A 23,557-nucleotide genomic window follows, 5' to 3' on the forward strand; every position below is an offset into this window, starting at 1 on the left:
GCTATGTGAAGGCAATCTCAAGGAATTAACACCAACCTTTGGTATACATACTCTATGTCATCAGCACTTAATTCGATCAACAAGTTTGTATTGAGAACTTCAGTTATTCCTATGGAAAATGAATGACTCCCTGAATTCTGTAAACAATAGCAAATGATTAAAATCCAAATAAGAGATGCCTTTAGGAAAGGAAGTCACAAGCTGCTGGAACATAACTGGATGCTGGTTTATTCTTTCAAACCGTCTCTGCACAACATAAAGTGGAGACTGATTCCTGCTGATTCGGTTCATGTCAGCCTGTCAAAAGGAAGATTCTAATGAGAGCAAAACCACATAGAGACTTGCAAGGTGTGTTCCTGATATCTAAAGAACAAAACACAGCCCTCCAATGAGCTTGACTTGATAGAACATCCTAAAAGCTTTTCCAAAATTTTTGGCCAAAAAAAAAAAGAGAAAATCATTAGAGGACTAAATTACTTGAAAGTATTTTTCATTGAACCAGGAACAAATCCTCAAAAGACTATGCAACCTGGCCAGGAATTTCTCGGAGATCTACTTGATGTATTAAATGCATGCAGAGCACAAGGGAACACCCACATTTTTGCACCATGGAGGATAAAAATCAATGTGAAATTCCTACAAATGAGATAAAAATGTAAAAATACATATTGGATGGAGGTAAAGCAAACGTCCGGCATATTTGGGTGATTGAAGAAATGACTGATTGGTCCTTCTCAGGGAAGAATGTGCATCATGAAAAACAAGACAAGCAATGAATTTCAAAGGAAGGTACCAGAAAAACTGAAATGGAAAGGTTAAAAAAAGCAGTTTCAATAGTGTGAATGAGAGGTAAAATTTACATCAGATACACTAAACGTAAATTAAAAATCCTATGGACAATAAATGCTAGAGTGAAAGCAGGTTCTCTCTGTAGTTTATTCCAGTTTAAGTTACTAACATCCCAGAAGTTCCACAACTGATTATGCAAGCAGCTCCAAAATGGTGAAGAGCAGAAATCCGGCTGCCCATTAAAAGCCTCATAACCCAGACCTATTTTGTTACATTCAAGGCCATCTAAGGTAAATCTCACTCTTTCAAGCAGCATCCACATGGAAAAATTTCTTCCCAAATTTTGTGGTTGACCTGGCCCACCCTTCAACAGTAGGAGAAGATGCACTCAGAAAAATAAAAAAGGACAGATAGGTAGTTAATAAGATTGACAAATAAATAGATAAAATAATAATCCTCGCAAATAAAAGCAAAAAAATCATCACACTAACAAGTAGATACAACATTCAAAAATGCCTACAAGCAGATTAATAAGTGTACAAGAAGACTAGAATCAATGACAAACAAGAAAAGTTACAAATATTAGGGACTGTGGTCTGTCCACAATCAGGCAATGGTGACCCTATTTGTGATCAAGAGTTGTTAGAACTGGATGTGGTTATGAAACTGATGAACCAGGAAAGGGTACATGTCAACTCAGTTTCATCAGGCAGTGGACACACATTGAGATGCATATGGTTAGAAGCTTAGCTGCTATGATGCATCAGTTGAGGGATATTACTATGGACAGAAATGCAGCCAATTATCATGTAAGATCTGACTAATATTATTAGGGTTCCTATGGGAAATGAAATATATCTTTTTTTTCCATTTTCCTATCAAACTAACTTAATCATTTTGCATCGAGGCTATAAAGGGTAGATGACCTGGTCTGGTATACTTGTCAAAGTATACATACAGCTCCAATTATTTCCATAGTTAATGATTTAGAACCTGCTGAATTTGCGAGATATGATATGGTCAAGTAGAGCACTTTGGGTATACAAGTTGAATTAGATCAGGGAAGCCACCATACCTGCCTTGGAATAACAAGGTAATATTCCTCAAATGAAGGGATATTTGTGTATCCAACATAATCTCCAATAAGATTTGCTCTAAGAAAATTATCACCAGATGTCACTGTTCTGTTTTCAGGGCCCACGATCACTTCCTGTTAGCAAACATTTTTGAAAAGCATTGTCCTGGTTAACTTCTATAGGAAGTATGGTTTTAGACCAATCATAACATGGAAGAAGGAAAGGCGAATGTTAATAAGATAATTGTTGATTTAGATTAACAAGATAGTCAGGGTAATATAAGGGATATTAATTCTTCAGTCATTGTATAGCTCAGGTTAAACCATGTTTGCAACTCAAATACTTCAACATAAGAAAGCATTAGGTAAGGAATTCAAAGATGACAGCAGGCCAGAAAGAACACTAATGATGCACTTCCATAATTCCTTTTATAATTGGAATAACAAAGACGTTGGAAGGAATTATGAATCCATTCAACCCTATGTCGATGTTAACCATATTCCCTTGATGAACAACAGATCATCAGGTGAGGAAAGTCAATAGGTCAATATGAAAGACATTGGAAGGAATTATGAATTCATTCAACCCTATATCGATGTTGACATATTCCCTTGATGACCAACAGATCATCAGGTGAGGAAAGTCAATAAGTCAACAGGTCAATAGGCCAATAGGCCTATTTGAGATTCATCAATAAGTGCAAGGATATTCATCCCAAAGTGCTGTCCTAAATATAGGGGGAAAAAATCAGATATAAGCCAGTGTCAAAGACAAATGATAAATATGGATGAAAAACTTGAATGACAACTAGTACGTTAGAAACTACAGACCGATATCCTGGATGCTGTCTTCACCTCAATCCTGATGCTAAATCCTAGCGAACGTTGTCCAATACCAAAAACATGGAACCTAAGAGGTCAAGAACATGAAAATTAATCATTAGAAGAAGACATCTGGAAATTGAGAGAACAATAAGGAGGCCACAAGTCAACAAGTATTCACTTCAAACACATATGTTTCTTATTTCAGTCAATTGGAATAGCGTCTCCAAGCTACAGCCTCTATGTAGAGCAAGCAGTGAAGACCTCGAATAAACCAAATCTTGATAGTAACCTCTACATTTGAAGCTCCTAGGGTTTTAAATTTCACAGAGCTTTAATGCTTGAATATTTTATATTGCATGAAACTATGAATTTTCTCATTATAAAACCAAAGTTAATGATCTAATAAACTTAATATTAATAGAAAAACCACCATCAGAATTCAACAAATGCAATTCTGCCAACAGGTAAGAATCAAACAAAAATCAGACGACCACATGGAACAACTAAAACAACTTTGTGGGGAAATTATGCTAATAGACAGAATCACACCAACAGAAATAATATCATCAATTGCTTTCAAAAAATTATCCTTTTTTATGTACATATCAGACCACATTGCTTGTCAGATACTTTAATATCAGCTTTTCAAAACCAAGTTACTGAAAAAATAACACATTCATACCAATCACCAGGAAATCGGAGACAGTGAGCAGTGTTGGCCTTTCCCTTCATCATCTTGTCAACTAATTCAAGCAAGAATTTGAATTATTAGCCCTAAAATTATAGGACAAATCCTTGGAAAATATTTAGGAGTGCTAAATAATGAATTGGTTAGCACTTACAAAAATTCCCACATGATGAAGGAACCCTACGCTGGTCACCACAAGGACAACAGGTTGGCTGTGTCAGAAAGAAGAAAAGAGAAGATTACACTGATGAAAAGGGGAACAAGAAAAAGAAATGTTAAGAGACATTGTAAGAAACAGCTCCCAATAAATGTTAAGCAGCAAAAATCTCTCAAGTATAAAAACACAATTTCTTGTTTATTATTTTTTATTATTTAGGTTTTCTGAACAAGGTATATAACAATAGCAAACAAAACAAACCAAACTAAAACAAGTAGTTGCCTTATACAACAATTCTTTATCTACTATATTTCTTACTGCAACAAGAAGATTCAGAGGATCTAGATCATCACTGAATCCAACTCTAAAAGTTGTGCCAATTCTATGGAGGAAAACAGACTTCCAAATATCACTTCTTTTTTTTTTTGCAGCAAAGACTGTATACGCAGAATCTTAGCAGGCTTTGACAACCATAAAATAATCATCCTCAAAGACCGCTTTGTGGCAATCCTGCTCAGTCACCCATGTCATTGCCAGTCTAGCAATTTCAGCTTCAGCAGAATAGAAATAACCATCTCCCATTTCCCATTGTTGAAAGTTGCATCATAGTTCACCTTTATGTATACAAGGCAAGGGGCTACCAAGTCTGGTTTCCAAAATCTAGACTATTGTTCTCTGTAACCATCTCGCTAAATGTGGCTGACTATTTTTATGCTCAATCTGAAGCACCTTATTAGGAAGCAACCCATTCAAATACAACTTCCAAATTCATAACTGATTAAATTCCTCCATCTCCGAATGTTTTCCATCATAATTGCACCAAAAGAATTGAGCTTGTGAGAAGTTAGAGGTAGAACTCCAACCTGAAAAGCTAGCTTAACAGATGGAGGGATCCTCCTCCTTATATATAGCCCAGGTCTCCCTTGTGGAGGCGATGTGGGATTCTCAACACTCCCCTCCACACCGAAACTTCTCCAGTAACTGATACATGCCCAGGTGATCAAGCAGGGTACTGGTCCATGACCACGACAGCCAAGAGTTAGCTCTGATACCATGTGAGAAATTAGAGGTAGAACTCCAACCTGAAAAGCTAGCTTAACAGATGGAGGGATCCTCCTCCTTATATATAGCTCAGATCTCCCTTGTGGAGGCGATATGGGATTCTCAACAGAGTTGTTTCACTTCTGGAATAACAGCCATCCTCATTTCATTGGGATTTAACCTCTAATGAACCAGAATGAATTCCTCAAGCACCACAAAGTAAAAGGCTGATTTACAAGGATCTCCAGAGGAATAGAGATAGTTTCCCTAACAATGAATGTAGAAAGAAGAGTTCTTTTAGACTCTTAGTTGGAATAGCATTGAGATAACTTTCCAGGTCACTAATTTTAATCTAATATGATATTTTGAATAAATAATATTCCTTCTGATTATAGATGCACAATGCAAGAGTAGTGCCGAGGCCTAGAAATTTATGATAAGCACATCATTAGCAGAAAAGGAACTAAACAATTCTTCTATTCAACACAAGGAATCAAGTCTTGAGGTCATATGAATAAGGATCATTGTAATTTGTTCATTAGACTTCAGATCAAAGCTCTATTTCAAATATTCTAATCTCCAAGAATGAGTTTTACAGTCTATAACAGTATGTACTTTTCATGTCCTTCATTCCAAATAGTCAAGCATGTGTTGTTCAGAAAATTGATTTACATGAGGCACACAAGTGTCCTTCATATAAATATCCTTCCTGTCCACCATGCTTTGAGAAGCCCTTTTATCAATAAGACCTTTATGGCCCTGGATACTTTCCAGTTTTTTACACATAAAAAATCAGATTTCCTCTATGGTGTACTAAAAAAATAGTAATTCATACAATATCTATTCCTTGGCACTTTATCGTGTTTGGTCTCCTCATTACAAGGCTCTTTTAGTATTTTCCAACTCAATTGTGCAAGAAATCTTTATTTCAGTGTTCAAACCTCCTAAAACCTACTCTATCAACTTCTTTGGGCCTGTATAAAAAATCCCCGAGTTCTCAAGGGGCAATACTTCTTTCCCTTACCATTTCCCCAACAGAGGTTGCCTACTTCCTGATTTAGATCTCCACAAACACTAGTTGTGTAGTTTAAAAATGGGTTGTTCCACCAGCATAGGACACCACCTTAATTTTCCATCCTTCTAACTTATTATCCATTACATCTAAAATGTAGTTGAAATTTGCTCCTTTGATTTCCCAGCCTCATTCAGTCCTTTTATACTATTGATTAAAAGCCATGAAACTTTTTCATTAAAGTAAATTGCAGTTCTGGTTTCATTTTTACAAGAATAAAGGTACAATTTCTGTTACAACTGTCAGAAATCTTCAGAAAAAATTAGATTACAGATTCTCTTTCCCTTGACTTCAGAGTTATCAGCATTTGAAGCTTTCTATGCATGGACTGTAAAGCAACCAATTCTTCTCCTAAGACACAGTGCCTGGTGTATTATTTTAATATGATAGTCGAGGTGTACTAAACTAAATTTAACAGATAACCACATAAAATCTACGTTAACAAGGGGTTGCTTGCAATTTTCTCAAAAGAAAAATCATCTTTCTTATTCTAGGCTTGCTAGTATTTTAATGCTATTAAACAGAAAAATACAATTTGTTACAAGGTTTAAAATAGTAAATATTTTCAAATTAAATAGAGAGTAAAGTGCATAGTGGGATATTCTTCTGGGATCATTATATACATGTAAGAATGATAAATAGCGGTTTGCTTGTCTTCAGGGGAACATTTAAAAACTACAATACTACTAAACTAATTGCACAGATATTTTTGGTACAAAGAAACATATTTCTTTGCAAAGAGATGAGAATTGCCAATTGAGTTTTCAAATGGAAATTCTAAGTTGTTGATATTATGGTCTTTAAATCTTAAAGGTCCTTTTATATTTTGTCAGCATTTAGATGGACATGTTCTCAAAGTGCCAAGAAACGTCAAAGATGGGAAATGATGACTACAGATCCCACTTAAGGTTTATTGAATTAGGAAATCATTCCATTCACTTCAAAGTCCTTATCATAATGAGTTGAGTAAAAAGCCTCACTATATCTGCGAGACAAGAAAAGAAATAAAATTAGAATGCCATAAATGTAATAGTAGTACATATAGATGATACAGTAAACATTGAAAAATAACATTGATGGTGAAAAAGATTAGTGAATACAGTGGGAGCAAAACAATACTTAACAACTGGAAACCTTACTTCAGTATGCTCAATAATGTGACCATTCTCATCCCGCAGCCTGCAATGAAATGTGAGTCTATTTTAGTGAAACTCATGGCTTAAAGGAAAAAAAAGAAAAGAAATCTAGTCTGCATTAAAAGTGCCAGAAATACGAAAACGATCATGCATGCCTGAATATTAATAACATATTCTAGTCAACATGGAGGTTAGTAACTGAGTATTAATGAAAGAGTAGAAAAAGTAGTTCATATAATGCTAAAGTTCAAGAATCAAATACTAATGACCAAGACTTAAAACAAAAAAACAGTTCATACAACACCAACCCAGGAGTTTGATCATTGCTATCCAATATTCAGGCCTTGAAAATTGGGAATGCAAGGTCAGGAAATGGTAGCTTTCCAAAATATTTAGTTTCCTATGTGCTAGTGGAAACTAATAACTCTATAGTTCTTTACTTAGTTACTCTTAACAACAAATCTCATTATCTGGTAAAACGGGAAAAAACCTAAAAGATTAAAAAACCTGACAAGAAAATGAAAAAATGATGCCAGTATGGCACTCCAACAGCACCCTATCCATGGGTTGCAACTACTATAAATTACAATAAATGTGATGGTTGATGGTTCTAGCTGTTGAAGTGATTCCTGTGGTACTTAGAGAAGAACTTTCTTGCCGTGTGCTCTCCCTACTGTACTGTGTACTAAAAGAAAACAACTTGATTTTGCTCTCCTTCTGTCTAGTGAAGACCACTTCCTGGTTTGATCAATTCTGAAATGAAATCCATTTCCCTGGGATCTCCCCCCTGGTAATAGTGCTTCTCTTAAAGTCAGGGGCCTAGCTGCAGCTCTTTAAGTAAGAACAGGATCTCTTTTGTTCATGTCCGTTAATGAGCTTTGAATTGCTTTCAATGCTGAAATATGGAAAAGCAAAGAGCGCAGGGACCCGTTGTCTTCTAGATCAAAGGTTCAATTGGTTAATTTCCAGTACCTTAGGCATCCATCATAAAATAATATAAATTATAATTTACCTCTAGTACCTAAATCATGGAACATATTCATTTAAACCAAAAAAAAAAAGAAAACCCAAAAAACAATAATAGAAATTTCTCATAACTATCTAATCTTCAGATAGAGTACATATATTCTTGGGTAATCTTAAGAAGCTGAGTCACATGAGTGGAGAGGTGGGCTTAGGGTACTAAATTGTCCCTCGAGGATAGTTTAAATATGAAAGCATTATAGAAAATGGGAAGAAAAGAAACAGTGAAAAATGATTTTACTAGCCTCTCACAGTTCTTCACAACATCTGCACCAGCATCAGGCTCACATTTGCGTGTCTGAACGTAGAGCTCTTCAGGTTTATAAGCAACATCCTGGAAGTGTTTCACACACACACAAAGTCAAACTCAACAGGTAACATTTAGAGAGAATGAAAAAGAATTTTTTATAAAACACAAAAGACAGAACAACCAGATACTAAGGCAGACATATTTTACAATGGCACTTGGCATTCTCTGATGAGAGTACATGGAAAAAAAAAAACTAAATTGATTAAGCCATCAACATAAAAGATTCAGTAATTTGGTTAATCATTTCAACAAGAATACTGTTCCCACAATAACTTCACTAAAAAAAAATGAAGCACCTAAAGAAAGTGCCTATTAAATTAAATGTACTATATTTATTACATACATACTGGACCATATATATACTAGAAGTTATAAGGCACATATAATGAGCCACGCCCAGTTCCTGCTATTTTCTGATTTCCATTTCTACTTCACCCTACTTCTTCCCCCTATCTATCCATATGTAAATATGTAAAAAGAAAAAACTAAAAATTTGCTGCAGTTGGGATAAGCCTTTAAATTTGAAATAATTATAACAGTAAGTGCCACCTTTAACGCACAATCAATCAGAACTTACTAAAAACAATAGTACCATGTCTCACAGAAAACTATGACATGACTTCAGAGACATAGAAGACCGATAGAGTTCAAACGTACTCGGATGTATGTCAACTCATACAAAGCATAGGCTGCGGACTTGTTAATGGTGATCACGGGAGGAATTCGCAGAGCTCGCATGTCCATACTCGAATTCTCCTCCACCTCGACGATTTCCGCCACAATGGAGGCCTCTCGCCCACTCTGGACCAAACAACACCGCAATTGCATCAAAATTCTTCCACATATGACATGAACGAATCTGAAATTTTCGAACTTACAGATTCACTGGGGATAGCCATGTTGACGACGATTTTGGCGGTGCAATTGAGGCTGCTGGAGTCGGAAAACTTTTCGCACTTTTGGAGCTTCGATTTGGAGAGAATTTGGGCCCCGAAAGCGATATGATCAGAGAGGAATTGAGAGAAGATGATGAGAAGCAGAGAGAGAGGTCTCATCCTGTTTGAATGTTTGGTTTGGTTGCCGGTGGAATGGAAATGTGAAGCGAGAGGGACGAGTTTGGGGATATATAGGGCGGTTTTGGCGGGCATTTAACTGCTTTGAACGGTTAGGGTTTTGTGATGCCCCTCAAAACTGATAATTTTGAATTGCGCCCCATTATGAATTTTACCACGGTTTGAAGTTTGAGAACTTAATTCCTTATTTAATTCTGAATAATGGATACTTATATTTTAAATTTTATTAATGAATGTCTCTATACACTCGGCATTTAATATATTTTATTTTTGTTATTTAAATATATTAATTGATTAATAAATATTTCAAAATATAAAAAATAATATTTAACCCAAAGGACATGCTAATCATTGCTACCTTATTTTTAGAAGATGTATCACGTTTTATAATTTTTCATCAATCACTGTTTGAGTGTTTGAAACTAAAAATAAAATATAATACGTACATTTTATTTAAAAATAGAGTACATTTATCATGCATTAATTATTATTTTCTTAAAACAATGACCCTTAATATTGAAGTAAAACCCACTACTCTATTATGGATGTTTCCAATGCCAAAGAGAGAATTAGGGGTGGCATGAGAATAATATCATTTTAAATTTCCTTATTATTGGATAACAATCGCCCTTATCTCTAAATCTTAAGAATGGTCTATAACTAAAATATGAAATTGAAAGTTTGATAAACAATTCAAAATAATACATAACACTAGATTCATTTTTTTAGTGTATATATATATATATATATATATCATGTAATTTACCTTTAAACATAACACCAGATTAATTCTAATGAACCTTAGTCGATGGCATATCTCATCCACAAATTCGAAGTTGACAAGGGTAGCTGAATGGCGTACGAGTCAATCTCACCTTCAACTTAACCTACAAAAAGATCATATCCCCATCGCGACCTTGTCCAGCACAACCTTGTCCAGCACAGATGATCAAACAATGACGAATGCAACAATAGAGGATGGCAGCATTACGTGCTCAAAAATCAAGGAAATTTCTCTCTTAGGTTCTAATCCAATTGAACAAATCTTTTAAGTATAAATATCCAAAACAAAATTCTGCAAATATAACCAAGTCTAACTGGAGAGCAAGTAAATGAGAAACATATAACAAAATCATCGCTTTCCACCACCGCCACCAAGCTTAGGACCCTTCGGGGCAGCACCCTTGGGCATGTTTCCTCTGGTCGTCTTCTGAGTCTTGGCCATCACCTCTGCTTTCTTCGCCTTCGCTTCATCCTTGGTCTTCTTAATCCTCTCCTTGATTTCACTAAGATTAACAATTTCAATCAGGCTCACTAGATTGAGCAGATATCTATATCTATATATATATTATAACAAAACAGCCGTCATTTTTTTTCCCGCCCATTTCCAGTTACTATTTTGATATTTTATTATGTTTTTTAAATTTTTTTACTTACCCAAAATAAAATTTTTATAGGTCATTAATTAAGTCTATATTTGTGAAAAACGTGTATTTCTTGGAACATGTAAATGATTTTTTTTCATGATTGAATAGTATTTTGGAGAATGTGTAAGCATGCTGGTATATGAAAAGCCAAAATAAATATTATTAATTTATCCATATTATTAATTTTTAAATATTAACATAAAATTTTAATTGAAATAAATTACAAAAAAATAAGACTTTTTAAAATCGGGAGAAATCTTGATTATTTGATAATACCGTCAAATACCGACTGCCAAGTAAATTTTTTTTTATTTTTATTTATATATAGTTTAATTATTTTAAATTTACTTTTTTATAATTTTAAATGTTATAATTTTATATATAACTTAAATATTATAATTTTATTTTTTTGTTATTTTTTAAAAATGTGACCTATCTTAAATGTGATAATTGATTACTAGGAGGAATATGTAAAATCATGTATGGATAATCAATTTTCAGTTACTATTTTGATATTTTATTATATTTTTTTAATTTTTTTGCTTACCCAAAATGAATTTTTTATAGGTCATTAATTAATTCTACATTTGTGAAAAACGTGTAGTTTTTGGAACATGTAAATGGTTTTTTTTCATGATTGAATAGTGTTTTGGAGAATGTGTAAGCATGCTGGTATATGAAAAGTCAAGATAAATATTATTAATTTATCCATATTATTAATTTTTAAATATTAACATAAAATTTCAATTGAAATAAATTACAAAAAAATGAGACTTTTTAAAATCGGGAGAAATCTTGATTATTTGGTAATACCGTCCAATACCGACTGCCAAATAATTTTTTTTATTTTTATTTATATATAGTTTAATTATTTTAAATTTATTTTTTTATAATTTTAAATATTATAATTTTATTTTTTTATTATTTTTAAAAAATGTGACCTATCTTAAATGTGATAATTGATTACTAGGAGGAATATGTAAAGTTATGTATGGATAATCAATTTTCAATTACTATTTTGATATTTTATTATATTTTTTTAATTTTTTTACTTACCCAAAATGGAATTTTTATAGCTCATTAATTAAGTCTACATTTGTGAAAAACGTGTATTTCTTGGAGCATGTAAATGGTTTTTTTTTTCATGATTGAATAGTATTTTGGAGAATGTGTAAGCATGCTGGTATATGAAAAGTCAAGATAAATATTATTAATTTATCCATATTGTTAATTTTTAAATATTAACATAAAATTTTAATTGAAATAAATTATAAAAAAATGAGACTTTTTAAAATCGGGAGAAATCTTGATTATTTGGTAATACTGTCGAATACCGACTGCTAAGTAATTTTATTTTTATTTTTATTTATATATAGTTTAATTATTTTAAATTTATTTTTTTTATAATTTTAAATGTTATAATTTTATATATAACTTAAATATTATAATTTTATTTTTTTGTTATTTTTTAAAAATGTGACCTATCTTAAATGTGATAATTGATTACTAGGAGGAATATGTAAAGTCATGTATGGATAATCAAATTTCAGTTACTATTTTGATATTTTATTATATATTTTTAATTTTTTTGCTTACCCAAAATGAAATTTTTATAGGTCATTAATTAAGTCTACATTTGTAAAAAGCGTGTAGTTCTTGGAACATGTAAATGGTTTTTTTTCATGATTGAATAGTATTTTGGAGAATGTGTAAGCATGCTGGTATATGAAAAGCCAAGATAAATATTATTAATTTATCCATATTATTAATTTTTAAATATTAACATAAAATTTTAATTGAAATAAATTACAAAAAAATGAGACTTTTTAAAATCGGGAGAAATCTTGATTATTTGGTAATATCGTCGAATACCGACTGCCAAGTAAATTTTTTTTATTTTTATTTATATATAGTTTAATTATTTTAAATTTATTTTTTTATAATTTTAAATGTTATAATTTTATATATAACGTAAATATTATAATTTTATTTTTTTTGTTATTTTTTAAAAATGTGACCTGTCTTAAATGTGATAATTGATTACTAGGAAAAATATGTAAAGTCATGTATAGATAATCAATTTTAAAATTTTGATTATTATTATTTATATAATTAATTAATTATTTAAATTATCTTTATTTTATATATAGTTTCATTATTTTAAATTTATTTTTTTATAATTTTAAATGTTATAATTTTATATAAAACTTAAATGTTATAATTTTATTTTTTAACTCTATTTTTGTTTGTTGTTTTTTTAAAAATGTGACATGTCTTAAATGTGGTAATTGATTGTCAGGAGAAATATGTAAAGTCATGTGTGTATAATTAATTTTGAAAATTTGATTATTATCATTTATATAATTAATTAATTATTTAAATTATTTTTATTTTATATAGTTTAATTAATTTAGATTTATTTTATTATAATTTTAAATATTATAATTTTATATATAACTTAAATGTTATAATTTTATTTTTTAACTTTATTTTTTTTGTTGCTTTCTTAAAAATTTGATCCGTCTTAAATATGGTAATTGATTGTTAGAAGAAATATGTAAAGTCATGTATGAATAATCAAATTTGAAAATTTAATTATTATCATTTATATCATTAATTAATTATTTAAATTATTCTTATTTTATATAGTTTAATTAATTTAAATCTATTTTTTATATTTTTAAATGTTATATATAATTTAAATATTATAATTTTATTTTTTAACTTTTTTTTTTTGTTATTTTCTTAAAAATTTGACCGGTCTTAAATGTGGTTATTGATTGCAAGGAGAAATATGTAAAGTCATGTATAATCAATTTTGAAAATTTGATTATTATCATTTATATAATTAATTGATTATTTAAATTATTTTTATTTTATATATAGTTTAATTAATTTAAATTATTTTTTTATAATTTTAAATATTATAATTTTATATATAACTTAAATGTTATAATTTTATTTTTGAACTTTTTTTCTTTTTGTTCCTTAAAATTTTGACCAGTTTTAAATGTGATAATTAATTGTTAGAATAAATATGTAAAGTCATGTATGGATAATCAATTTTGAAAACTTGATTATTATTATTTATATAATTAATTGATTATTTAAATTATCTTTATTTTACATACAATTTAATTAATTTAAATTTACTTTTTATAATTTTAAATGTCATAATTTTATTTTTCAACTTAATTGATTATTGTCATTTATTTAATTCTATTTTTTCCCTTAGTTTACTCCGAAGATATGCTATATGTTGGACTTAGAGAAATTAAATACAAATTAAATTTGTGTTTTAAAAATTATGTTAAGTAAGTAAGATTCGAATTGTATGGCAAAGCGTGGGAAAAAAGAGAAATTTAATGGTGGCATGCAATTTGATAAATTAAGAGAAATAGGAGAATTTGAAGAAAAATAAATTAATAAAAGAAAGCAAATATCTCTCTATTCTTCTTCTCCATTCCCATTCAACCATTCCATTTACTCTCTTCTCCTTTCTCGATTCTTCTTCTCAAATTTTTTCTTATTCTTTACTTTTATTTAGTAAAATTTAACCGTATTTGTTTACTCAATTTGGTCTTCTGGTGTAACATAGCACTATTATTCTGTCAAGTGAGTGATATGAATGCAACTAAGAAAAATTAGGCATTGAGGGTTTGTATGGTAAGCACATATGAGACAAATACACATAAAAATCCAAAAAAAAGAAACATCTACCCTTAAATGCATATTTCAGAATAAAGAGGTTGGTTATCGTTTATTTCTTTTTTTTTTCCTGTTATTGTGTAATTTTTTTATTTTTTACACATTGTTTATTATATTACATGTTAATTTAAGTTTATTTTTTACATGATTTCAGGATAGAGTTATGTGCTTTTAATTGTTCATTTACCCTTAAATGCATATAAGAAAATCTTTTAAAATATGTAATATTTTTGTTGTATTTTTATGATTGTAACACGATTATTTTATTTATTTTTTATTTCTTTATTGTGATTTTCATTTATTGTAACTATTAAATTATATAACTTTCACTTTAACAATTATTATTTTTTTTACGATATCCATGCATCGCATGGGTGAACCACTAGTAATTTACTAAATGCCATAGCACATTAAACGCTTGTTAAGCTCTATGTCACAGAATGCATACCGGAGAGCAGCCTCACGTGCGGCATCTCGGACTTCTGGCTTCTCAGTTCTTCTTTTATGTATAACTTCTAAGGTCGCACCAACTATAGACCTTGAGTAAGGCTTCTTGGTGGTTCGGCGCCTCTTCTTCACAGCTTCAGCAGCAATATCCTAGAATCACATCACAAGTTTAACGTGGAGAAGTGGCCATGTCCACATTTGAGAGGGTAGTTTAACGTTACAGGTACAATAAGATGAGAATACAGGAAATGCAGAGGGCAATGGTAATGGAATACCTTCTTGTGCTGCTTCCTGTACATTGCTGTCCAGGTAAGTTTTGATGGCTTTAGGCGGTTGTGAAAGTACCTCTTGCATTTTGAGTTGGCAAAGAGGAAAACCTTCCGCAAAAAAAAAAAAATGTCTAATTCAGTCACGATTAAGCTTAATGGCAAGAAAAAGACCAACAAAAAGAAAAGTCACAAGAGACAAACCCCCACCCACTCAAAATAATAATAATAAAACAAAAAATATACAAGGCCTTATTTTAACCAAAACAAAATACAAGTGATCAATGTGTGGTGAAACCATAAAGAATAACAAACTGATCAGCCATAAACAAGGAAGCAAGGCAAGCACCAAAACCAACCTGTGAGTCTGAGCGAACAAATCTGATACCCTTGCCAGGGTATATCTTGGCCCCACTGAAGCGGCAAAGTTCAGTCCTGATGGCAAAAGATCAATTAATCATTATATCATGAATCATCACTATGAAAGTAGTAATCATGAAATCATACCCCGATTCAGAACATAATGCAAACAGTTATTGGATAAAACAATAGACTATGAGGCACAAATTTAGTTTGTAAGCCAAAGGAGAGTTCGAGAATATTCATGTATAACAGCAGCACACCCATGTTGCACCTGACTTTTTTTTAATGTTATCACGCATTTCAAGATGTTGCAAGGGATACCCATTTAGTAAAATGCCTCACAATGAAAACATAAAGAGAAAAAAGCAAGGGAGATGATGAAGAGGGACAATTACTTCCATCACTGTTCAAAACTAGTTTATTTAGATATTAGGATTGCTATAGTTGAAAAAGTAAATGTGATGTTGAAAAAAGAGAATACTATATATATCCTTTATACAATCACAAAAAGTTCTCCACAAAATCCACAATCGACCCTCCAAAGTCTCCTTCCCACCCAGGAACCAGCTGTTTAGAATAGACAGATGTTAACTCTTCAATTTAAAGCTAGGTTCTCCACAACTTTGGAAATGCCTCCTATTTCACTCTCTCCAAAGGCTCCACATGTAGCGCTAAGGACCATGTCTCTTTCTTCCTCGGGCCAACAGCGGCATCTCATCAAGACAATTGAAACTTTCATGCTTCAGTGGAACAACCAAAACGTGGTAATTATTGTTTTCAGAAGTCCAAAGTGGAGATGACAGCATCCCCAAAATTAGGGGTAACGTTTCCCCGAATAAATTCTACGGCTTGGGAGCTAATTATGTCACGAATGATACCCGCATTATCAAAGAACATCATTCAACTAAACATCAGATCAAAAAATTGGAAGCAGAAATCTTTTGAGACATCTTAGCATCACTAGACTTGAATTTTCTTGGAAGGGGATTTAGTTTTAAACAAAGATGTGTTGAGCTCTATAAAGCCACATCAACAGATTAATCGAGAAATAGCAATTCTTATCATAACATTCTATTTCCCTTCCTCCCAAACGCCAACATAAAATTTCCAACTTTCTTTCTCTTGAAATTTTCTAAAGAACAAGAAAAAAAAAGAGAGTAACAAAATGCTTTTTCTATGAGATCCAGACCATCTGATCGTCTGCTATCTCGCTAGTCGATTAAAATTACATTACAAAGGGATTCATGCTTACAAACATTCGCCAAATTCCCCTGAGATTCAGAAAACAAAACGACTATCATGCTTTGCCCCAAATGACCAAAAATGAAATAGAACGATCATGACAGCCAGGCCGAGATTCAGAAGGCCTCGACTCATGTGTCATTTGAATTGGCACTTAATTAGACTAATTATCTAATCAATTTGAGAGATAAAACATACTTGAGAACCATGGCGGCGGGTGGCTGGGGTGTCGCCGCTCTCTCTTCTTCCTCTCCTACCCTAAAGTTCGCTCAAACCCTAGTCCACCCCACAGAAGGCCACTTTTAACTCTGGAGTTGTCCTTGTGCATGGCTATCCAGGTTTATGCGGCGTCATTTTTTATTCCCGAGGTAAAATTTGAAAAAGACGGATTTATTTTTCCTTTTAATAATAACTAATACGTATTAAATGAAAGAAAAAGTTATTCCATACCTCTCTAATAAAATAAAAATGAACAACAATGATGTAATAATTTATGTAAATTGTATAATTGATATTATATATTTATTTAAAATATAAAAAATAAAATTTTTGGAGTGTTCTCTTATTTTTCTCATTGCAACTACACAGTCTAAATGGAATGTCACTGTCACCATTATTTATTGTTGAGCCAACTTGGTCCATTCAACTTAATATTAGTTTTGATAATTAATAAAAACATATTTTTATATTAAAAATATTATTTGATGCCCCTAAATGTTATCTAATTAAATTATAAGATATTATCTAAGTCTTATATATATGTTAAAATTAGTTTCTCAAATTATAGTAATGTTATAAAAGTTATTTAGTTTTTTTTAAATGTTTAAAAATTTCTAAACTAAAAGTCGACTCTCGTATAGAAGAAATTGACTTCTCTCATGCCAGTCGACTGGGGCTTAGCCACAGTCAATATAGCCAAAGCTTGAGTTATACAAAGTCAACATACCCGAGAGCTATGTTTCGATAGTCGACTCTTTTCAAGTTATAGTCGACTCTCCTAGTTTAACGTTTGGATTTTTAACCTGATTTTTGCTTGTTTTTTCCACCATATGTAAATATGCTCTTTAAGAGAGAGAAAAAAAAATAGTGTGTGTATACTCTTTCAGAAAACCCTCACTCTCTATAAACAAGAAGAGTACTCATCGCTTTCAATCTAACTCAATAAGCACTACATCTCATGGATCTAGATTGTGCAACCATCTTCGGAGCTCTTGCAATCAAAGAAACAAGAAGCCATCTTGCAAATCCGCTTAAAGGTCAACTATATATATTTTTTTTATTTGTGTATCTTGTAGTTATAGTTGTTTTCTTGTAATTTCTTGTGCTTTATTATTTTTATCCAACAATGGACATTGTTGTAACATTTATAAACATTATCAATGTGGTTGTTGGTTGGTTTTCTAAAACCATTACAAAATCTAGGTGTAATAATTTCCGAGATAAGTTATGGGAAAACCTCAGGGTGTTTAAGAATAGTGAAACCGTAAGCGTAGTTGATACCTTAGGAGAGTGGATTAGGCGTGGGATCGTCGAACCACTATATTTCTTGTATACCTCGTTGCTTTTATTTCTTGTGGATCTTATGCAATCAAATCTCTATCTCAAAGCAATCAAAATATACAAATATATATCAAAGTTTTTTTAAGTATAAAAATTAATCAAGAGGTTTCAAAAAAATTAAAATTAGGTTAAAACTTTTAGTAACTCAATTCACCCCCCCCCCCCTTGAGTTGCCATTGTAGTGCATCAAGGGACCAACAATTGGTATCAGAGTAAGATTTTTAAAATAATTAAATCTTTCAATCTATAACAAAAGAAAAGATCAATTTAGAATGGCATCCTTTATAACCCAACCTTTAACCAAAAGACCATCTACCTCTAGGCCACCTTTTTTCAATAGATCGAATTATACTTATTAGAAGATGAGGATTGAGTCATACATATTTTCAAGAGACTATCAATTGTGGAAGATTGTCAGGGATGGAATTACAGTGTCTAGTGAGAAAGAAGAAGAATGGACTGAATATGACATTAGGAAGAAACAAATGGAACATAGGGCTAAGTACATAATATTTTGTTCAATTCTCCCATGTGAATACGAAAAACTCTCCGCATGCTCAACCTCTCATGAAATTTGAAAAAAAAATTAGAAGTTGTATATAAGGGTACGGACCAAGTTAAGGACACCAAAATCAATCTTTTGATGACCCAATATGAGGAGTTTAAATTGCTCAATAATGAAAGCATCGGTGATATGAATGGTCATTTCCAAAAGATCATAAATGGTCTTAAGATACTAGGCAAGGTAATTACTAAAGTAGATCGAGTTAAAAAGATTCTTAGGTCATTATCAATGGAATGGCAACCACTAGTCACCGCCATAACACAAGCAAGAAATCTTAAAGAACTAAAAATGGAAGAGTTAATTGGAAATCTCCTAACACATGAATTGGTTCTAAATAAAATAAATGAAGATAGTAAAGGGAAGAAGTCTTTAGCCTTAAAAGTAAATGAAGATAGTAGTTCTAGCGAGGAGGTTGAAGATGATGAGACCGCTATGTTGTCTAGGACATTTGCAAAATTAATGAAGAAGAAGAATATGGTTAGTAGAAAAGGACCTCATATATGTTTTAAATGCAAAAAGGTAGATCATATGCAATTTGATTGTCCTGAAGAGAAGAAGGACAAGAAAGAAAATAAAGATAGGTGGGAAGGTAAGAAGAAATTTAGGAAGCCAAAGAAGCAAGCCTTCGTAGCTTGGGATGCGAATGACTCTAGTGAGTCTTTGCAATCCGAGAATGAGGTAGCCCATGTGTGTTTCATGGCTCATGAACAAAAAGAAGAAGAAGAAGAAGAGAGTATGGAGATTGAAGAGCTCCAAGAAGCTTTTAAGGAGTTGTATAGGGAATACCAAACAATTAAGAAAGAATTCAAAAATAACAAGAAACTTCAAAAAGAAGAAAATGAATCTAACAAAAATGAAATATCCAAACTAAAAAAAGAAACTCAAAAGGCTAAATAAGAGAATGAGAATAATGATAATGCAATTAAGCTTCAAGAATAAAATAAATCTTTAAAGCTTCAAAATAATAAATTACTAATAGAGAAGAATGCTATAGAGAAAAGCTTAGCAACTATCTTGAGTAAGAAAAATTCAAGACCAAAGCCTAGACATGGACATTATCAAAGGAAATGGAGAAATCCAAGATAGAAACCACAACCAAAGAGGCCAAATGAAATAAAAATGTGGGTTCCCAAAGGTGTAGCTCACACTATGAGGAGCCTAGAATCAAATAGGCCAAAACATTTCAATGATTACAATGCAAATGTGCTTTATGGTAATGATCATAGACCTAATGCATTGAAATTTAATGATGTTGGATTTAATGAAGCAAAAAACAAAGGACCCATCTATAGGTGGGTACCTAAGACTAAAACTTAATTTTCTATGTGTTGATGTGCGTGAAGACCAGAATGGACAATAAATGGTACATGGATGGTGGCTGCTCATGGCATATGACGGGAGAGAATGATCTTTTTATAGACCTTACTCCCAAAGATGGCGGATATGTCACGTTTGGGGACAATGCTAAAGGTAAGGTTGTTGGAATTGGTACGATTGGCCAGCCACAACTTAGTACTATTAAAAATGTTTTACTTGTTGATGGTCTTAAGCATAACCTTCTTAGCATTAGTCAATTTTGTGATGAAGGCTTTGAAGTGATCTTTAAGCAAGAACATTGTTTAGTTCTTGACTCTAATCTTAATATAATTATTTATGCTAATAGGAAAGGCAATGTCTATGTTACAGATATAGAAGAAATTAATACCAAATGCCTCATGGTCAAAAATGATAATTCTCTTTTGTGGCATAGAAGGTTAGGCCATGTAAATCCTGAGCTAATCAAGAGGATATGTAACACCCCGTCTCGCCGGGCGTGCCACTATAAGGGAATTGCCAGGGATTTTTTTTTCTTGATTATCACGCGTGGTGCAGCAAGAACAACTTTTAACATGCCTGACACATACAACGATCCAATGAACAATCTCACATACTTACACAGGCCAGCACACGCGGTGGTTTCAAGAATAATCTTCACATGCAGATGAAATCCCAGAAACCCTAGCCTTGCCCATTTAGCTAACAAGATCCAAAGTCTCAAACTAAACGAGTCATAACATACGCAGCGGAAAATAATATCATAACATCAAATATTGTGGGTTACCACAGGGTTCATACATAGCAAGATACGTATTACAATGCTACAAAATGATAATAACGCTATCATGTGCCCGTCCATACATATATCAAAATAAATACTAACGACCCAAAACGATACATCAGCTATCACACCAAACTCCATTGGCCCTCAACTGACCACGCCGTTGCCTTTGCAACAGTCCCTGGCTGGAACGTTGAATGTTTTAGGGGCATAACCCAGATTAGATGATAAAACATCTAAGTGATGCCATGATACAGTTTACTAGATACATGAATAACACGTGAACTTGACATATATAGACAAATACCACATGTAACACTTCTAACCTGAGAAATCTCCCTAGCATACTCAACCTCTCGTGGAAAATTCATTCCATACACCTTTGGGGTTGACCTTGCCGCGACATACTTAATCCCTGAGTGCCCTACCATGTCACTCAATCACTGGGATTAACCTTGCCCCATTCTTAAGAAGACCCTACCCCGATAACAACAACACAAAATCAAGACATCAATGATATGAGAAAAACGCATACCATGCACCAACTTTTCATAAATAAAACAGTTGATGCAATATTCCACATGAACAATATGCATATGATGCCACAAGTACATAAGTAAAACACCTATATGATATATCCCAAGTTCTGGAAGGTATAACCACTCATCGGAACTGGTCCAAGCACATGCAATCCTAAGCTCGGGAGAGTAGAACCACTCACCTAAAAAAAATAACAGAAAGACTAGAACGGAAAGACACTTTCAAAACAACGGAAAGACTAGAATCGAACCACTCACCTTAATTCAAAAAAAAATGATTTTTGCCCCAAAAAGCGTGTCACACCTCGAAAATCATGTAATCCTTTATTCTAACAATCAAATCGTATCCTAATTGCCATTATGACTATAGAAATTAATTTTTCTATTTTTTCCATAATTTCCTCAATTTTCCTTATTTTTCTAATCCTTTCTTACCTTCAAAAATTTATAATAAATACCTAACACCAAATTTCACCAAATATTTTTTCATGAAAATTCCTAAAATATTTTTCTAAAAATTACAAAAATAATTTCGAAGGCAAAAGGTACCTCACACGTCCTCATGCGCCACCCCCAACCTCGACAAGTGAAGCCCACGCGCAATTGTCTTCTCCGACAACGGCAACTGTGTCCTTGCTCCGATACTTGATCTGATCCTACCCCCTTGTAGCTCTCCTCAAGTCGATCCTAGGCGTACCCTTTGATGGCCGAAAACGTCACCGAAAAAGCCCCAAACAGGAGGTTGCAGGTCTCGGCTCCGACGAGGCTCGATTTTTAGGCCAACTCCCCAAACCCCTAGAAATCTATATCAAATGCTCCCAAATTCTCCAAAAACACTTCCTAGCACTCAAGGAACAAAAGCCCCTTATTCCCAAGGCTAGATTTTTGCTAAAACACGACCAATCTACTTTGATTTGTTTTGAAACCCACGGCCTTAAGAGCCCTATTTATACTTGATTTCGACTGGATTTTCCACCAATCAGAAGCTTTCCTAGTTGCCAAGCTTCAAACCTTATCATATCAACCCTCAAATCGAGCCAAATGGTGACCAAATTGCTTTAAAATTTTCTAACAGATTCGAATTTTCTTTAAAAATCAATTCTCGTTTACACACCATAGATCTCAGCTAACGGCTTGGTTTATTCGAACCATCATGGCCTAGAGCACATCCAGGTACCCTTTGGTAGTTTCGACGATGGCCGCCGCAAAGTTGGCAGGTGGTTTGCAGATTTCACACCTAACTCTCGATAATTACACTTTCACCCATCAGTTTTTGGTATTTCTTGATTCTGACCCTTTCTCTCAAACCCTAGACTTTTCACTTATTCCATTGGATCCCACAAGTTTAGAATGTATCAATACACCCTTGAGAGTCTAGAAAACCCTCATTTTGACCACCCTCCATTAGTTTTTAGATTCTGTACTTTGGCCCTGATGCCCTAATCGCGTAATTTTGACCAAAAACCTTTGATAAATCTCTTACTTTTGACATCCTATGACTCTTTGAACATTTTTACCCTCCAAATTTCGTCTTGGTTTGGTCACTTGCCTTTTCGTTCAAGTTTTGGATATTACACATTGGTCTGAAACTTTGATAAATTTCATTTTGACGCCATAATTCCAAAATACCTTTGATATTAAATATTGGGTATTACAGGATAGTTAGGAAAGATCTAGTGATAGGCCTTCCTAAGATTAATTTTAGTGAGGACATGTTTGATACTTGTTGTCAAGATAAGCAAACTAGAGCCTCATTCAAGTCTAAGGATGAGATTTCGTCATCTAGGCCATTGCAACTATTACACATGGATCTCTTTGGTCCCACAAAAACTAGAAGTTTGGGTGATAAGCTGGTTGCATTCTCACCTTGCAATTAAAACACAACAAAATTTATATTTAGATTTTTTTCTTTTATTTTGGTGAGAGGTTTATACTCGCCAGTGTACGAGTGCAGTTGTAGTTCAAATTTAATTTATTTTCTAGATGAATTCAGATCGTCCATTGAGAGATTTATTTATGGCAAAAGAAAAAGAGTGTCACACACACACGTATCTGGATGAATTGGCAACACGATTTTTTTTTTTTTTTGTGTGGATTTTTAGATAATGGATGCTAGGAAATAAAACAAGGCAGAAATTAAAATAGACACTAAA

At 32.5% G+C, this 23,557-nt stretch overlaps 2 protein-coding genes across 6 annotated transcripts in view; both read right to left on the reverse strand.

Annotated features, from left to right (window-relative positions):
• Nucleotides 1–10,038, reverse strand: part of LOC127814286 (protein HAPLESS 2) — a 51,034-nt gene extending 40,996 nt beyond the window's left edge. For 4 of the 5 annotated variants that reach the window (XM_052355707.1, XM_052355706.1, XM_052355708.1 and 1 more), the window contains exons 1-11: nucleotides 8,995–10,038; nucleotides 8,774–8,917; nucleotides 8,052–8,140; nucleotides 6,787–6,826; nucleotides 3,532–3,589; nucleotides 3,372–3,432; nucleotides 2,696–2,774; nucleotides 1,865–1,999; nucleotides 959–1,153; nucleotides 217–297; nucleotides 37–137 (exon numbers count right to left, since the gene is read on the reverse strand). In XM_052355707.1, coding sequence (XP_052211667.1) covers nucleotides 37–137; nucleotides 217–297; nucleotides 959–1,153; nucleotides 1,865–1,999; nucleotides 2,696–2,774; nucleotides 3,372–3,432; nucleotides 3,532–3,589; nucleotides 6,787–6,826; nucleotides 8,052–8,140; nucleotides 8,774–8,917; nucleotides 8,995–9,264 — 1,253 coding nt within the window. In that variant the 5' untranslated portion in view covers nucleotides 9,265–10,038. The remainder of the gene's footprint in view (nucleotides 1–36; nucleotides 138–216; nucleotides 298–958; nucleotides 1,154–1,864; nucleotides 2,000–2,695; nucleotides 2,775–3,371; nucleotides 3,433–3,531; nucleotides 3,590–6,786; nucleotides 6,827–8,051; nucleotides 8,141–8,773; nucleotides 8,918–8,994) is intronic. The other variant, XM_052355709.1, reaches the window with a different exon arrangement.
• Nucleotides 10,039–10,161: 123 nt separating this feature from the next.
• On the reverse strand, nucleotides 10,162–16,981 carry LOC127814288 (60S ribosomal protein L24-like). The gene is made up of 5 exons (XM_052355711.1): nucleotides 16,841–16,981; nucleotides 15,397–15,472; nucleotides 15,047–15,148; nucleotides 14,773–14,921; nucleotides 10,162–10,475 (listed from the first exon to the last, which is right to left on the reverse strand). Exons 1-5 carry the CDS (start codon nucleotides 16,849–16,851, stop codon nucleotides 10,322–10,324), a joined length of 492 nt encoding a protein of 163 aa, XP_052211671.1. The 5' UTR covers nucleotides 16,852–16,981; the 3' UTR covers nucleotides 10,162–10,321.
• Nucleotides 16,982–23,557: the final 6,576 nt, after the last annotated feature.

This window comes from Diospyros lotus, chromosome 12 (assembly GCF_014633365.1).
Source record: "Diospyros lotus cultivar Yz01 chromosome 12, ASM1463336v1, whole genome shotgun sequence".
Lineage (NCBI taxonomy): Eukaryota > Viridiplantae > Streptophyta > Magnoliopsida > Ericales > Ebenaceae > Diospyros > Diospyros lotus.

Excerpts from the sequence above, each read along its gene's own strand:
- LOC127814288 (XM_052355711.1), bottom strand. Across the intron at positions 15,149-15,396 it reads TTGTTCGCTCAGACTCACAG|GTTTTCCTCTTTGCCAACTC; the intron begins GTTGGTTTTGGT and ends TTTTTGCGGAAG. Across the intron at positions 14,922-15,046 it reads ACAGGAAGCAGCACAAGAAG|GATATTGCTGCTGAAGCTGT; the intron begins GTATTCCATTAC and ends ATGTGATTCTAG.